This window comes from Euprymna scolopes, chromosome 40, assembly GCF_053919585.1.
Source record: "Euprymna scolopes isolate OS-2025 chromosome 40, ASM5391958v1, whole genome shotgun sequence".
Taxonomy (NCBI): Eukaryota; Metazoa; Mollusca; class Cephalopoda; order Sepiida; family Sepiolidae; genus Euprymna; species Euprymna scolopes.
In genome coordinates, this window is record NC_136521.1 from 15881022 (window position 1) to 15899731 (window position 18710).

Genomic DNA, 18710 nt, shown 5'->3' on the forward strand with positions numbered 1-18710 from the left:
TTTGTTATTATCTTTTACGTAATTACATTTAAGGGAGGGACGTCAATAGTATGGCAATAACACCACATCTTTTACTATTAATAAGTTGTTTTAACGTGGAAAGTGTCAGAACAATTAAAATATTTTAATCATTTCATATATTATTTGTTTTTTGTTGTAGACCCGTGCTAGGGGTCACAAATGAAAGAAACCACAAGTAGTGTTAAGTGTATAAATATAATATGTATGTCTCATAAATAATAAAGGAGCCACTAAAGTGGTATTAGAGAAACGTGTTCGTAGCATGCAGTTAAATATGATATGAATGTCTCCGTTTTGTCTCTGAATTCATAGGACTAGTTCTCAAATAGGGGTGATTTGTACCCCACATTTTTCTAATTTAAAAAAAAATTATAGTTGTGTATATTTTAACAATATTTTTAAATCCGTGCCTCAAATCTCAAATATGATTCGCTAGCCAGAGGAAATGGTTTCACTATTTTTTCACTACGTGCAACACGGGGCTTTGTTTAGCTGACGTTATACACTTAGCACGTCAGCTTAACTTTTACTCCTCAATGACTCACCTAACACGGTGTATATTGTATACCTGAATCCATTTCTTAAATGTGTTTCTTTGAAATAACACGACAAAATAAGAACTCATCAGAAATAAAAAAAAACTTTCTTTACAAATTATTTTTATTATTTTATAGTTTCAAATGAAAAAAAAACAACAACATACAGACAAAATCATTATCATTTTTCAATGCTATAATTCATTAGTATAACTCTGTTTCGCAGCTCCAAAGAAGGTCCGTTTATTATCCGTCACTCTACCACAAACTGTTAGATCTGCCCTTGAGGTAACCACAAATTTTAGGGTGAGCAGCAACACGAGTCCTCAGAGCAATGAGCTTGGGATACTTGCTGAACATAGATTGGTTTTCCATGTAAGGGTTCTCAAGGCAACAATAGCACATCATATCACACCACATCATCTGCAATAAAACATCGATTTATAGTTAGTAAAGCCCGTTTACTTCTTGTTGAGAGAACTGGGAGAGATGAAATGGAACATTGGAAAGAAAGCTAGCAAGAGAGGTGTCCGAGATAGAAGTTTTAATATAAAAATAAAACGTTGTTTCAATTATATTTTTCTATGGCGCTGGGTTAAACTGAGTAGCCCTGCTAGTCCTATATAGAATTCATAAATACAATAACATTAAAAAAAAATTATTATCAGTTTGATGAAGCTGGGCATGGAGCATCCCACCAGATGTCAAACATTCTATCTGCTAACTCAAGTGTTCTAACCGAGAGATATTTTAAAGATTCTAACCGTTCCTTTAACTGCAATTGTTTAAATCTCTATTGCACTTTGTTCATCTGGTGTCAGGTAATTTTTTATATTCTTTTTCATGAGTTCAGTTGCTCCTATACAAACTGGAATGATAGATATCTTCCTAAGATTCCAGTTTCTCCAAACATTTAAAGATACGAAATCCAAGCCGGAACCAATTAATTTCTTATCTAGAAGTTCCACTGTAAATAAAAATAAATGATTTTTCTTTTCGTGGCTGGAGTCTTGTCACTTAATTTATTCATTGCAAGTTTCTGTATTTTGAATTACAATTTCCGGCGTCATTTTATAGTTTCTCGATTGAAGGCTCGTGCCCCCCCTCGGGGACCATACCCCCTCCCTCACGGTTGAGAAACACTATTTTAAGAGATCAAGGATCCCCCTTGTGTAATTAAAACTTGATTCCAAGTAAAATTTAAATCCGAAGGCTTTAAAAACTAAAAAGGAACGGTTGCCTCCCTTCTGGCTGCTTAAGTGTCAATATTTGATGGTTCGCAAAGAGTTGAAGTAACTAACAGAACATTTAAAATGCTAACAGAAAAGATAAAATCTATTAAGTATGGCTTGGTTTGCTTGAAGCATTGTTAAAGAATAAACGGTATTTTTGAAGGCTTACAATGCACAATTGTACCGTCGTTATGAGCAGATAAATAAATAAATGAATAAATAAATAATTCAATATTTTTTATATTATTTTTTAATTTATATATATTTATTTATCTACCTGATTTTATTTCAACTGTGGATGGTACTTATTCCAAAGGTCCTTTCGGGTAATAACTCATCATCAGTGGAGAAATAAATCCTCTCTGTAGCCTGCAAATTGTAAAGTGGCTGTTTTGCTTTGATTTTAAATCCAAACGTTCAAAGATTAGTTCCGTTACATTTTCAGGGGAAATAATTCTTTTTTTTTTTTATACGTGTCTATAGATTTTCTGATTAAAGGGACATAATTCTAAATTCTATTTTATATGGTTATAACTCGCTGTTGTTTTCTAAAATGTTTTTGTAAAATTATATTTAATTTTTTTTTTTTAAATTTTAAATCCAAATGCTCAAAGCTTAATTAATTCAGTCATGTCCAGAACCTTTGGAATAAGTACCATCCACAGTTGAAATAAAATCAGGTAGATAAATAAGTATATATAAATTAAGAAATAATATAAAAAATATTGAATTATTTATTTATTCATTTATTTATTTATTTATCTGCTCCGTCCGTCTGCCTGCTTCCCACCTGAATACAACTTGGATGTCTTCAAGTTCAACGTAAACAAATTCCTAATGAACCGCCCCCTTAAGTAAACACTGCATCAAATCTCTACACTAACGTACTGTACTTGCAATAACCCTTATGCCTGAGTGGCTTCCGGGCCTTGATAAGTGGTGACCACTGTGTAAAAAAAAATACCATTAAGGAAGACAAATAAATAAATATAAATAAAAAAATAACATAAAAAAATTATTGAATTATTGAATTATTTATTTATTTATTCGCTCATAACTACTGCATTGTAAGCCTTCAAAAATACCTTTTAAAATCTATTATTTTTTGCCTTTCTTTAGTCTTTGAAAAATAATTACCAGGTGGGTGCTCGAGTTTTTGCCGGTTTAGTGACGTCACGCAATAGAGGCTAAACTCCGACAGAGAAGGGAGTGATTCCGAATTTTATAACCTAACTATTCTAGTTTGTTCTATGGATATCGTTATTAATTGCATCACCATGATTAATTTATAATGTGTCTTGCAAATTATTAAATCATCTTTTCAATTTTTCTGTAATATTCTCACACATGTTGATTCGAGAGTCAGAAATGATTTCAAAATGTAAAGTATAAATATTTCATACAATAATCGATTCTTACCTGATCTCCCATGAAGAAGTGGCTTCCCCCGTTGCGCATGCTCAAAGTTCTTTCCAAGAAAGGAAGGACCCTATTACAGGTGTTCATATATCTCCACTGCATATAATTCTGAAAAGGAAAATGGCATTTATAAATATATATATATATATGCACACACACACACACACATATAGGCAATTATTATATTAGAATACACACACACACACTCTAACACACACACATATATATTCATAGCAAAGAAAAGATTCATAAAAACTTTTCAAATTCGAAAGGTTAAAAATATAAATATAGACGTGTTTATTAAAAGAACAAACAATAACCTCACCCAGAAATCTGAATCGCAATTTCATGATTTGAACTGGCCATGAAAGACTGGTTTGCTTATGTTTTTTTCAAGTTCATATAAAGTTATCTACCTTTTTTTATATCTCTTCTCTATTTAAACTGTATATTTTAAAATAAGACATCATATGCCTTTCGATTTAATATCTTTTTAATTCCATAATTTGGATTTTACTCCTTCCCTCCAATACATGATTCGTCTATCCCCGTATATGCATAATCATGACACATCAGTTAACCTTTGATCGCTGAAGTTAAAGAACGTTGAGATTGGTTAGTACTAAATGAGTCTTAGATACTCTCTGCTTATCTCATTGTTTCCAGTCGTCCTCGACTTTTCCTTTCCACTAGAATCAAGCACTACAGATTCAGATGTTTGGCGAATACTCAACACTTGTTTCACATGGGCATTCACCCTTACAGAGGGTATCCGTTGTCTCTCAAGCGCAAACAGAAGTCATACCATACAAAATCGCATCGTGTCTATTTCCTCGTAGCTTATTTGTTGAACACAAATAACCAGGACTATGAGTTGGAAAACAAATATTTCTTACGCTATTATTTGATGACATCATATCTCCCTTATTCATGTCAGGGCTCATCATACTAGGACTCGACATGCCAGAACAGGAACTACTAGGACTCGAGACACCAGAACTGCTCATCATGGAAGTCTGTAAAAACAAAAGGATATACAGAAGTATGCAAGAAAAATAAAAAAAAATCGTTATATTAAGAAAAAAATGCATAACGAAAGATGAAAAATTAGTACAAATAATTATAAATAGCTAGTAGGGAGACTCGCCGTTGTCCGGGTTTAAATGATGATCAACGCATATTTCATATTCCCATATCTTATTGCCATCGAAATTTGGTGAAATCGTCCATTTTTCAATCAAAGAGATTGATTGATTTGGTTGGGAACCCATCGCGATGCAACGGGAGAAAGCTTCACATCCCCCCTACAGTAACTTAGTTCACAATACATTTTAGTCTACATTGCATTGTAGAGAACTTACTGTTGATTTCATGAAATAATTTTTATATATAATAGCTTAAATTAAAGTTTAAAATGTAAAAGTTAAGTATCATGCTTCAATTGTGCTCTAAACAGACACGTTTATTTCGAACGCGCCCTTATCATAATAAAGAACATACTGTTGATTTGACATGCCTTGCCTTACTGCATGTGCGTTGGTAATGGCTTAAATTTAAGTTTAAAATGAAAAGGTTAAGTATCATGGTGCAAGTCTGCTTTAAATAGAAACATTCATTTCGAAAGTGCTCTTGTCATATCGAAGAACTTGCTGTTTATTTTATATGTCGGGTCTTTCTGCTTGTGTGGTAATAAAACTTATCAAATGCATGTGCGATGTTAGGCTGTGTAAGGTGTTAACTTTATTCAATATCTCATCGGATTATTTCGATTATCGATTGTCGTTATTGTTGAAGATATTCCGATACAATATATATCTTACAACACTGGCCGACACAAACAATACTTTCGTGTGAAATTTCATAAAAATCGACCCAGCCGTTTTTGAGTACGTAGGGAACCTGCTTACACACACACACATACAAAGAACGTTACTTTTATATAAATAGTAGAGGTAGCTAATCGGAAGCAATTTTAACATATTTTTATAACAGAACACAATCACAGAACACATTTCATTCTGTGATATATAAATAAAAGTAGGACAGACATAACTTATCTGTCGTATTTAACGAAATATATTTTTGTAAGAAAATGATGAACACACACAAATACACACCCACACATACATACATGATGATTGCAACGTCTTGTCAGACGAGTGCCACTCCCTCTGACATTTAAAAGCCATGAGCCCAAATGCCTGAGGGAGTATCTATACAAAGATGATGTTACAGAGTCTTAGCTTTGTACGACAGCTAAGTCTCTCTTTCGGTTCAAAATGTTGAGATCCAGCAACAAGCAAGAGCAAGATAGCCAGCAACAAATTAAACTGCAGACCAGCTTAATGCGGGTACTGGTCTCCCGCTTTATGGTTTTTTAAATCAGAGGTTTGCTTCTCCTAGAAAGGTTGCCTTCACCACGGCTTACGGGAGCCCTCTACACCCCAATACACATATACACACACACAAATATACACGGTGCTAGTTGGCCGTTGACCCAGAAAAAGAGTTCATTCGCTCTTTGGCGAGGACATACATACATACATACATACATACATACATACATACATACATACATACATACATACATACGAGAGCCGTTCCAAAAGTAAAGGCGTCTATTTTTTATATTTTACCCAAATAGTTCGTTCAGTAGTGATTTAACTAAACATGTTTCAAAGAAAATAAATGCTGCACAAATACACACGGATATATGAGGAGTGTTTCAAAAGTAATTCCTCCTATTTTTTTAATTAGTCCGATTGAATTAGATGGGAGTGAAACTGTATTGTTATGATGACTGAACTCATGCATTCATGAACTAAATGTTCCATCTCTCTATTGCAGATATTTACAATAAGAAACCATGAACGCGCATCAGAAGCAGATACACGTCATTGGATATTTCCATACAGAAAAAAAATTGACCTCTTAACATTCATCGGTGCCTGTTGAATGTTCACGAAGCAGATGCAGGTGATGGCACCGTAGGGGGACGAGTTTGTTTATTTCAGAGTGGTGACAGAGATGTGAGGGACAAAGTAATCACCACCCTACATGGCAAAAGTGCATTGAAATTTGTTATGACTATGTAAAAAAAGAATAATAAATAAATTGGAGCACAAAATGTCGCTGGTTTTAATGCAACCAACCTCGTCTTCGTAACTCTTCAACCTTTTTATTTAGTTCAAATATAGGCTGCATTACTTTTGGAATGCCCCTCGTATATATTCTATGGTTTTATTTTGTATTATTTTAACTTGAACACTCACCCTTTTCTTGATGCAAACAACCCATTCTGCACGGAATAAGTGATCCAAAGTATAACATTTTTTCTAATCGTCACAATCTCTATCTCTGCTATTATATAAAAGTCACTTTGTGTGTGTGTCAATTTCTTTCCTCATAGATTCCGAAACAGTTGAGCCTATCTTTTGCAAAGGTTATTCATATGTCTGGAAGTGTTCTTAGATATGTTTTGTACAGAAAATATTCCGATAAGTATCGAAAATCGAAAATAATCCGATCCTTAAAATCGTCTTTCTTTCTAATAGATGAAAAAAGATACAGCAGAATAGTTTTCGTTTACCCCGGTCAAGGGAGATAATTCTCAGGAAATCAAGGAGGATCAAATTCTCAGTAAATGATTTGTTCTTAAAGAAAACGGAACTATTGTCGTTTGAAGATATAACTCAGTGCTAGAGTATTCGACTGCAGATGTATATTTTGGCAGCAAGTTATTATTCGTGCACGTCTGATAGAACAGAACAAAGTTATTTATTTCCTATTTTTCTTGATATCTTTTCCATTCGCCGAGCGGTCTTTTTAATTTCAGCTGGCATGTTATATAAAATGACGCCCAAAACTTGTTGTTCAGCCATATTCTTCTCAAGTGCTTTCTATCGGCGCATCCGATTATCATCAGGAGCGATTGTTGTTGTTATCTGTTTCTTTTTCTTTGAGGCTTGGTGTGGTTATAATTGCTTACAAAGGTGGGCACAGGAAGGTTAGGGACGAATTATTTTTATTTTTAATTTCGATTTTTCTATTTCATAGTTTATTTATTTAGTTTTTTGTTAGTTATTCAATACTGTTAATATATTTGTCCCGGTGTTAAATGAGATCCGGTTAAAAAGGGCTGTATCGCTTCTAGTAATTTTAGTCGTCGTGTGTAGTTGTAAAGGTATCGAATTTTAGTATTGTTTGTTAAGATATTTCTAATGTCGGACGACTGTAGGCTTTTATCGGGAGATGTGAGGTGTTGTTTCATATTCAAGCCCAGGTATATCTCATCATTTAATTTAATTTTTTTTTTATTATTAATGAGTTCAATTTACGAGTTATCATTTAAAATCGCCGCAAATCATTTATTTGCTTGCACATTTTTAAACTAAACATTAATAAAGAGTTACTTTTCCAGGGCATTCATAATCAAACCCCAATATCAGCTGACGTGAGATTGTAAAGAAACACAGACGGAATTTGATTAATGACATTATCATTATTATTTTTTATTTTTTAATTCTTTTGTGCGAATTAGTTCACCGGGCAAATTATTCCTTGTCACATAATATTGGAAAGAAACTCTGTTCATGGAAATGTTGTTTGGTTTTAAGTACAAAAAGGAGATGCCAAAAGTTTTAACAATACATTTCATTTATTAGTCTTTCTCTCTGTGACAAAAATTGCATAAAGAACATTCAAGATGACCTTTTAGATCAAGGTTAATAATTTGAATTATTTTGATTATTTAAAATACTGTTCTCATCTTGAGTGTTATTTTTTAACAAAGTTTAAGTTGCTGCAAGAACTAGTGGCGTAGTGAATAAAGCATTTGGTAATTTTTTTCTGTAAGATACGCTCTTCTGACAGCTGAAGGTACAATCCTTAGTGCGGGCGACACTAAAATTCTACTTAGTTATGGCTGACGGAACGAGTGTATGCTACGCTCATAGATTAAATACAGTGTTCAGCTCGAAAATCTGTGCATTTTCTAAGTTCGACGGAAATATTTCAGAGTTTAACAAGGCATACCGGAAGAAGGTCGGAGGTTACAGCGACCAGAACCTTGTGAAAATAGCACTAAAAGTGAAAATAGTTCAAATTATTAAAATAGTAGGAAGGCTTTATCCGCATCAGAGTGGATATAGCAATCTAATAGAATGAGGACAGTCCAACGAAGTGAAATACTAAATGATGTTTTTGTCCTGAAACCGAGCCTGGCTTCAGTTATCATTTGTTGAAGCCTTTGTGGGAAGCAATACTGCTGTACCAAAAACAGTTATTACATAAACATTTCGTATTAATATATGATAAATAAAAAGTCCGATCCAACTTTTTGAATACTTACCCTAAAGCGACCATTCTTCTCATGGAAGTACCTCATGTAATCGTGCATGATTTCATAGAAGCAATCAGAGATGTAGTCAATCCTGAACATGTCCATATTGTTTTTGCCGTAAAAACCTATTTATTAGAAAATACGTGAAAGTCAAAACAAACATGTCATCAGAAATAGTAAAGCACTTTTTTGTTGAATATCGTTAATGTATATAGATTAACATTTTTAAGAAAAACAGAAAAATATATATAAGTGTTTTTTTTTTTAAAGATATGTTTATTTACCTTTAAATATAGTAGACTAGCTTTCGCCCCAGCCAGGGCTTTATCAAGCGATTTTTTTTTATTGATTATTTTTTTTCTACTTGGAGATGTAAAAATAGTCTATTAGGTTGTTAACTGGTAAAAGCCCGGTTTGAAGAGAGAGTTTGATTTATATTCTTTCAAGATAAATAAACATATCTTTTAAAGAAAAAAAAAACTTATATTGTTTTGTTTTCTTTAAAAGCAATAATATTCAATCAACGATATTTTACAAAAAAAGTGCCATCCCATTTATGATAACATTGTCATGTGAGCTGCGATTTGCACTTGTAAACAATGTAAAACTGCCCATTTAACAACTCAATGGAAGATTACGCAGAGAGATACTTACATCTTCTAGGAGATTAAAAGATTAACAAAACGAAATCTGGGCGAAAGTTTGATTTATATATCTCCCTGTTTAAAAGAATCTCTTTTAAAAGAAAAAAAAAACAAAAAAATTTGGTGTTCTTAAAAAATATTCAAACATAGAATGCTTTTAGTTTCATCGATTCAATTCGAAAGTTTAATGTAGAAAATGCTACAAACCACCTCATGTATGGAGGCCACATATCCGGAGTGTCATATACACGGACTTTCAATGCACATATATTGTTGTGATATTAATACCTTGGTTTTGTGTAGGAAGTTTTCAAATGAGTATTGACGATTTATATTATTTCAATCATTCGGACTATTATTATCATATTTTATATTATTCCGACAGCGTTTCAGCCGATGTAAGCTTTAATTTTCTTCAGTTGTGTCTTTTTAAATTGGAAACTTTCTAGTCGTATTTAAAAAAATATTTATATCGAATTTTTAAGGTTTGAACCGGTGAAACCTCCGATGTTATTCATGTTGATATTTTTGAACTCGACAATATTACGTCAAATTCGGGAACCCAACCGAAAAATATTAAATGAATCGTTTAACTCGAATCCATATGAATTGAATTCTCATTACTCGTAGCATTATATCATTTCGGCCGATGTAACCTCGAACCTTTTTATGTAGGCCATGTCGAATTTAGGTATCTCCATTTCAAACCCAGGAATCAGAACATAATGTCGAACAGAAGACTTTATTTAATCTACGGAGGCATTTGATGTCGTCCCTTCGGCAACGACCGTGTTGAAGTCTTAGCTGACCGCATTCTTAGTATCATACGCACTAAGTAAGCTGTTACATAGAACTGATTATCACCAAGCATTTTCTCAGCTGAGCCACTGATCACGTTCGAAATTTTGTTCAGATCCCCGAGTTTGGTAATAACATTACCTTCTTCGGCAAGTCTCTCGGAGGAGGATGACGTTTACATCGTCCAAAATGTCGTAAGAACACAGCCAAAGATGAGAACAATAGTCCGAAAAACAAAAAAAATACGAAGCAATATATGCCATTTAAATGAGTTTACTTTACAACAAAATTGATCGGACATCCTTAAATAACATAAATATATCCAAGGTATTTTTATAATTGCCTTTTTTAACATAATTATGTTTTTTTAAGGTTTGGAAAATATTACTGATGTTCAATATGCGAATATTATTGATGTTCAAGATGCGAATATTACACATTAAATATATATAATTTTAAAAATAAATGTATAGTAATGGACTAATATATCAGATTGCTACTTACCGAATTCGCGAGCCAAGTATCTGGCAATGGCCATGGTTTCAGGCATCCTCATGCCACCGTCCATCTCCAAACAGGGGACACGCATACCGGGCATATCTGAAAGTAAGATCGTAGATATGAATAATTTACACGTGGGCACACACGCACAGACATAAACATACATACATACATACATACATACATACATACACACATGCACACACACACACACACACACACACACACACACATATATATATATATATACTCGTATATATGTATGTATATATAAATGACTTTGTTTGCCTGTGTAAGGTACCGTCTCTACCAACCTACGGTATCAATCTTTAATCTACACCTGAATCTTTATATATAGATAATTTTGAACTGTGAAACAAATTCGATCCGGTTTTCAGCCGGTAAAAACAACTGCTATCGAATCAAAATTGAAATACATGGAACTTTCCAGGTGTAAGTTAAATCAATGAGTAATTTCTGCACATGCGCAAAGAGAGATTTATATTTTAAATAACGTCATTTCTTAAAGTCTTTATACCCGTATCTTTTTTCTATAGGCGTCACCACTTATCAAGGCCGAGATCCCACTCAAGTATAAGGGTTAAAGAGTGTAGAGTAGTCAAAAGGACAATATAGTAATCAATAGTAATGGAAGTTCGATAAATTTGTTAACTTAAGTGGAACGGCTCATCAGAAACTTGTTCACGTTGGACTTGAAGACAACCATATTATAGACAGCTGGAAAGGAGAGAAAACGGAAGACAATTCCACAGGCGTGCAGTTCTAAGAAAGAAGCTTTGATCATGGAATATACGTTTAGGTTTAGGCACAGATAAAGAGTGGGAGGAATTATTGATATTGTTTTCAGCTAGACGAGTGTTTTTTGTGAAAGTTTGGCGAGGGGGGCATAGATTGAAGCTTAGTCGAACACTTTTCATGAAAATAACGATAAATCAAAGACACACTCGCAACATCTCTTCTGTGAGATGGGGGGTTGCAGCGAAGAAAAGAGGACATCACCCGCGAGGCCACGAAGTCTATTTTAAACACTATCAAGGCAGGAAGGCCCTTTTTAGCAGCTCCAGCACAGATGTGGCATCAGTATTCCATCTTTGGACGTACCTGACTCTTATATAGATAGAGAATTGCATCAGCAATGAGATATCTACTGGATCGATAGAAGGATTCGACCATTTTTCCAGCGGCCTTGGAAACAGATTTGATGTACCTATTCCACTTAAGGTCAAGAGTAACGGTCAAGCCCAGAAGCTTGTCAAAACTTGAGGACTCTCCAAGACGAAAGCTATTCATTTTAATTGATGCCAGAAGGGGAATCAGAACGTTGATGATATAAAGAATGAAGCTTGGTTTTAGATGCATTAAAAGTAACAAGTCACCTCTTTCCCCATTGTAGAACGTGATCAAGGTCAGAGGAGAGAGAATCGGAGAGAACTTGGTCGTTTACTGTCTTAGATGTGCTACAATAGATGGTAGTTTCATCAGCAAAAATGTCTACGAATGATGTAAGGATAGGATTAGGAAGATCATTAATATAAATCATAAAAAGAGTTTGGCCCAGGATGGACTCCTGAGGGACTCCAGAATTAATACTGTGAGCTTTTGATTTTTGCCAATCAACTACTACTCTTATGAGCTTATCAGAGAGAAATGATTTAATAATTGAGAAGACATTTCCAGCTATACCGTAGCTGGAGATCTTGTGAAGTAAATCTTTATGCCATACCCTATCAAAGGCCTTTGATATGTCAAGAGCAATTGCCGTAGAAAGGTTGCCTCTGTCGAGAGATTCGCTCAGCCTATGAGATATAACTGTAAGCACATCTGCTGTAGATCTAGCAGAACGGAAACCATATTGTCTGTCACTAAGAAGGTTATTTTTGCTAAGATGGTTGATTACTTCTCTATTTAACACAGATTCCAGCACCTTACTCATGACGCACAGAAGACTTATTGGACTGTATTGAGAGGGGGATGAGCGATCACCTAAATTCTTAACTAGAGTGCATACTGATGAGATTGTCCAGGGTGATGGAAATCGATTCTCCTTAAGACAACGTTTAAACAGTTTTGTAAGTATGGGCGTTAGTTCTGGTTGAAGACTTTTAAGTACTATAATTGGAATACCGTCAGAGCCGGTTGCTTTACTGGAATCAAGGTTTTTGATTAGCTTCGCAACATCACAAACAGATATTTGTATATCACATAGTGTGTTTCTGATACAGGAGGAACTATTGGGTGTTGAGGCCTTGGTCGCAAAGGGTAAAATTAGCTGCAAAATTCTTGGCAAAGAGTTTGGCTTTGTCTGATGCTGACGAGATTAACTCAGGTCCATTGATGATAGTGGGGATAGAGCACACGCTTCTGTTCAGGATTTTGTTTTTTTTATTTACGGAAACTGGTGGGAACCAAGCCGCTGCTCAGCTACTTTCGACTTGACAGACTGAGCATACTCTTGCGTTCTTTATTACTTTCTTACAATGGTTGCTGGCATTCCTGAAAACGGCTTTTGTTTCCATACATCTATTACTTTGGAAGCAATGGAAAAAGTGATTTCTGTGCGCAATGGCAGCAGCACATTCCGGAGAGAACCATGGCTGGTCATTAGGTTTTTACTGGAACTTTTTGAGGGTATAAAACTGTCTATACCTACAATTAACCATTCTGCCATGTCTGATACTATACAGAGCACATCCTTTTTAAACATGGAACGCAAAGTTAGATCCGATATAAATGTACGGAAACTATCCCAGTCAGCCATAGTGTATTGATATACTGTACGATGGAGAGGTACGTCTGAGGACATATTACATTTCATTTTTTTCTTAATTGATACAACTGAGTCGTCGGAAGATCAAGAGGAGAAAGAACAGAAACTGAACATAGTTCAGGGCAAATTGTGAGAAAAAGGTCTAGGAGACTCGCATACTGGCCGTCATTGTCGGACACACGGGTAGGTTCGTGAACAATCTGAGTAAGGTCATAAGCAATGGAGAAATCATGACAGAACCTCCCCTCATCATCGGCCTTGTTTGAGTGGGCAACCATTCCACATTGTAAACATTGAAGTCTCCACATACGTGAATGTAAGCTGAAGGATGAGCTGATGGAACTTGGTCAATTTTCTCAGATATGCTTTTTTTTTCTTTTTTTTTTTTACACGGTGGTCACCACTTATAAAGGACCGGAAGCCACTCAGGGATAAGGGTTATTGCAAGTACAGTACGTTAGTGTGGAGATTTGATGAAGTGTTTACTTAAGAGGGCGGTTCATTAGGAATTTGTAAACGTTGGACTTGAAGACATCCAAGTTGTAGTCAGGTGGGAAGCAGGCAGACGGAACAGAGTTCCACAGGCGTGCAATTCTAAGAAAGAAGCTTTGTTCATGGAATCCACGTTTTGATTTAGGCACAGATAAAGAGTGGGGAAAATTTTTCACAGTGGATTCTAGACGGGTGTTTTTTGTAAAAGATTGGCGAGGGGGACCAGAGATTGGAGTTCCGACGAGCACCTGCCATGGAAATAACGATAAAACAAGGATAGGCTCGCAACGTCTCTTCTGTAGGAGAGAGGTTGCAGGGTAGAGAAAAGGGCATCCCCCATTAAGCCACGAAGTCTCTTTTGTACTCTATCAAGGCAGGATAGACTGTTTTAGCAGCTCCTGCCCAGATATGGCAACAGTATTCCATCCTTGGACGCACTTGGCTTTTACATAGATAGAGAATTGCATCAGTAGTGAGACATCTTCTGGAGTTGGTAGAAGGATCCCACCATCTTTCCAACGACCTTGGCAACATACTTGATGTACGTGTCCATTTCAGATCAGGAGTAAAGGACAAACCCAGAAGCTTGTCAAAACATGGGGCTTCTCCCAGACGAGAGCCATCCATTTCAATTGATGCCAGATGGGGATCAGAGCGTTGATGATGTAAAGATAGGAGCTCGGTTTTAGATGCATTAAAGGTAACTAGCCACGACTTCCCCCACTGAACCACGCGCTCGAGATCAGAGGAGAGAGAATCAGAGAGAACTTTGTCATTTACAGCCTTTGATGTGTTGCCGTAGATGGTCGTGTCATCAGCATAGATGTCAACGAATGATTTAAGTACGTGTTTAGGGAGGTCATTGATGTAGATCAGGAAGAGAGTTGAGACCAGGATTGACCCTTGAGGGACTCCAGCATTAATACTGCAGGCCTCTTATTTTTGTCCATCGACCACTACTCTTATGAGCCTATCGGAGATAAAGGATTTAATGATTGAGAAAACATTTCCAGTTATGCCGTAGCTGGAAATCTTGTGAAGTAGGCCCTTCTGCCATACCTTGTCGAAGGCCTTTGAATTGTCAAGAGCAATTTCCCTAGAAAGGAAGCCTTTGTCAAGAGATTCACTAATCCTGTGAGATATAACTGTTAGCACATCTGCGGTAGATCTTGCAGAACGGAAGCCATAGTGTGTGTCACTAAGAAGATTATTTCTGCTGAGGTGGTTGACTATTTCTCTATTCAATATGGATTCCAGCAACTTACTCATAATACACAGGAGGCTTATTGGTATGTACTGAGAGGGAGATGACTTATCACCTGAATTCTTAAAATACAGGGCATGCTTTTAAAGATAGTAACTCCGCTGCTGTGGGGACGATAGAGAGTAAATATAAATGCAGTAGTATGAGCTAGTGCAACCCGGAAGCAGATATAGGGTAAGTTAGGATCTTCTCTGGAGATGTCCCTACCACATGGAAAGCCATGTTTAATATAGGCACATATTCCATGCCCATAGCGTTCTGGAGGGTCAGATTTAGAATTTAAGTTAGAGTATCCTTTAATTACGAACGCATTTAGGGAAATAGTCTGTCGAATGCCAGTTTCGCTTACAAATAAAAGGTCTGGTTTAGTCTCCTGTAATTGGACTTCAACCTCTGCAAGGTTAGAACGTAGACCTCTGATGTTGGAGAAGGAGACATAGTAGTAGGGGTCTACGTTTGATGTTGGAGTTCCGGGTTTATACGTGCATTTTTTCTTGAAACTATTTAATCATCGTATCTAGGCGGTGAGTGAGACTGAATGTGGCTACATTGAATAGATGTCAGCTCCACTACACAATCAAGTTACCTCAATTGATTTTTTCAATAAAGTTTTAAAATAGGGCGACAATTTTATCGTTCCACCTGACAGAAATAGTCAGAAATAGGGGATATCGTCGTGTGGCGTTACAAACAAATACCTCGCTTCCTATTTGTCATGCTAGTACGCAAGGCCTGCTGTAGAGAACTTGAATGCCTACTAGAGAGAACTTGAACGCCTACTAGACACTTCCCTCGAATGTCTCTCTTTAAAGGTGTTTGTCAGAACAACCTGGCATGATCTTCTCACTATGGCTTACTTACATTAGCTTTTAAGAGGAATTGGACACTTTCTCCAAGTGATGTTACCTCCAGTAACAGCACGAAGCTGGATACTCATCCAGACTAGATAAATTATTGTCCTTGAATTCAGTAAGACCAATAGATCCACATAAAAGATATACTACAAGATATGAAAATGGTTAATCTGTGAGAGGAAAATGATGTTCTCAGTGTTTGGCCGAGAAAGAAATTAAATGGAACATTCGAATATCTATGTATCTCATTTAGTGTTCCTTGATTTCTGAGAACTTCAACTGAAGTAAAAGTCTAACCGGAGATTGGCCAACATGTAGCATGCATTTTAATCTAAAAGTTAATCTTATATCTGTCCTAATGACATATGGCCGAGTGGTCCTAGACGTTGTATCAAATGTTTACAGTTACCCAAAGGTGCTGAGTTCAATCCTAAACGAAGGCAGTAAAAAGTAACGTTCAAAACAGAGACTCAGCAACTATGTCCCAGAGCCTAGCTGGAGTCCGAACACGGTACCCCTGTAATAATAATAAAGGGTTTGATTTGAGACTCCTAACAAACCGTTCCCCAGTTCGATACAAAACACCTGATGAAGGCCGGAGGGCAAAACGGCCGAAACGTTGTGACGATAACAACCAATATGAAGAAGTAAGTCCGACAATCGCAATCAATTAATCTTATAATGTTTCTATTTTTTTTTTTTAGATGACGGTTGACTATTCGTATTATTTTCTTTCTTCTCATCTTAAGTTTTATTTTCATACCGTTTCGGCCGATGTAACCTCCAACCTTCTTTAAGTGTGCATAGTACAACTAGAGACTCTTTCTGTCGAACTCGATAATATTTCTGTCGAACTCGGGAATCTGCACGTAATTTGGAATCGAACACTTTATTTAATCCACGGGGGTAGCATGCTCTCGTTTCGTAAAAGTGTAACTTAAAACTGAATTTTACTGATTACTTTAGCCACTACGCCGTGACGTAATGGATACGATACTTGGCTAAATTCGGTTATAAGTTACATGTTTCCGGAGGTTTAAGGTCTTATCATCAGTGTGGACGACACTAAAAATGCAATTTTGTATTGTTTAGAACTTTTACGCAGTTATGACTGACGGAACAAGAACATTCTACCTCCACTCTCGTGGATTTAATAAAAAGGTATCGTTTGAAATTCTGTGCTGTTTGTCGAGTTCGACAGAAGGTATTCCGAATTCAACAGAAAAATTCAACAAAATGTCTCCTGAGTTCGACAGAATATACTGGAAGAAGATCGGAGGTTACATCGACCTAAACGTTGTGAAAATAACCCTCAAGATGGGAACAATGCTCAGAAGAATGAAGAAATGAAGATATTTTTATATATAAAAATTAGCCTGGACGCAAATGAAATTATAACTCGCATCGGCGTTTGTTTTATCTACCCGCAATAAAAAAAACAAACAAACAAACAAAAAAACAACACACAATCAACCAATAAATTACACGTTCGTTCTTTCAAGTGAAATTTGTTGGTTGATCGTAATTGGTGTATACGTAGATAACTTTTAGTGTATGTTTTACAATTCACAGGGATGCAAAAATGTGGTCAAACATTAAAGTATATAACAAATAAATTTCATCAAAGCATAGGTTACTTTTCTACCTATCTGGAAATTTTTTTAGTGATTTCCCACTTTAAAACGTTTATTCAAATTGAAAAATATATAATGTCGATCGTTACATAAGAACAAGATAAATCACCGTGAATTAACACCTAAATATTTTAAATCTTGAAAATCATTTAAAAATAAAGCAAAACACTGTTAGAAACTTACCAAATATATATCACATTAACATATATCGGGTGGGTTTCTAAAAGCGTTTTGTATATTTTTTTATTTTTACGTCATTATCTAAACTTTATACATTTACCTTAATACTAGATTTTTTCGAACTGAATAAACGTTTTAAAATAAGTAAAAGTACTATTTTTTCCAGTTAGGTAAACAAGTCGATTAGCTTGGATCACATTTATTTTTTATATATTTATATTTTGGCCACCTTGTCAAATCTCTGTAGATTGTAAAATACACTCTATTTTTATTATAACAAATACGTTCACGTTAAACGTGTGTAATTTTTATATCTCGACTAAATTTCTTACCGTTCCTGTATTTGTCCCATTCGTTGAATTCAAACCTTTTGTCCGTGTATTTGACGCCAGCAGCGGCGAACATCATACGAAGGATCTCGGCACGGCCACGGCCATTGAAGTAGTAGAGAGTGTAATTAGGCATGCTGGTCAATGCAGAACGGACAAAATTCTTGATTCTAGTTAGATCGGGCAAGACGCTCTCCGGCTCGAATGATACGGAAGAAACGAAGTCACTGGCTTTATACTGAATCAACAAACAATAAACTATTTCGAATAATAGAAAAATAAACAATGCAAGTGATTAGTCTAGTGTCTCAAAGTACGATTTAAGAGTTGTATTTGGAATGGGAGGTCCGTTGAAAGTGAGATGTGTAATTTGGAGTGCATTGGCTTCAATGGTCAAATACAATGCTCGAATGTTGGAACGACCTCAAAAAGTGTAAAACAGCTTTTTTGTTTGTAGTATTAGTGCGAATAGTTAAGTTGGGTCTGGCTATTATTCTTTTTTAGTTGAAATGGTATTTGCTTTGTTTTTATTATCTAAGCTACGATTTGCATGAATTAAAAAGGTAATGAAACGAAAGTACTTAAAATGTGTCATCACTCATTAGTGGATAATTCGTGTTTGGTTTGCCTGATGTTTTACGGCATATCAACCCTATTTTGGACTCGTACTGTTTGAT

General features: G+C 35.5%; 1 protein-coding gene across 1 annotated transcript; it reads right to left on the minus strand.

Annotated features, from left to right (window-relative positions):
- Positions 1–674: 674 nt before the first annotated feature.
- On the minus strand, positions 675–18220 carry LOC145265743 (S-crystallin SL20-1-like). Its single transcript, XM_080121797.1, has 6 exons — positions 18037–18220; positions 10496–10591; positions 8559–8674; positions 4105–4131; positions 3209–3316; positions 675–980 (listed from the first exon to the last, which is right to left on the minus strand). Exons 1-6 carry the CDS (start codon positions 18167–18169, stop codon positions 816–818), a joined length of 645 nt encoding a protein of 214 aa, XP_079977923.1. The 5' UTR covers positions 18170–18220; the 3' UTR covers positions 675–815.
- Positions 18221–18710: the final 490 nt, after the last annotated feature.

Coding starts and splice junctions, on each gene's coding strand:
- LOC145265743 (XM_080121797.1), bottom strand. CDS start 18,169: ATGCCTAATTACACTCTCTACTACTTCAATGGCCGTGGCCGTGCCGAG. Junction 10,592..18,036: donor ATGGGACAAATACAGGAACG/GTAAGAAATTTA, acceptor TCTTACTTTCAG/ATATGCCCGGTATGCGTGTC. Junction 4,132..8,558: donor AGAAGAATGGTCGCTTTAGG/GTAAGTATTCAA, acceptor GACATGAATAAG/GGAGATATGATGTCATCAAA.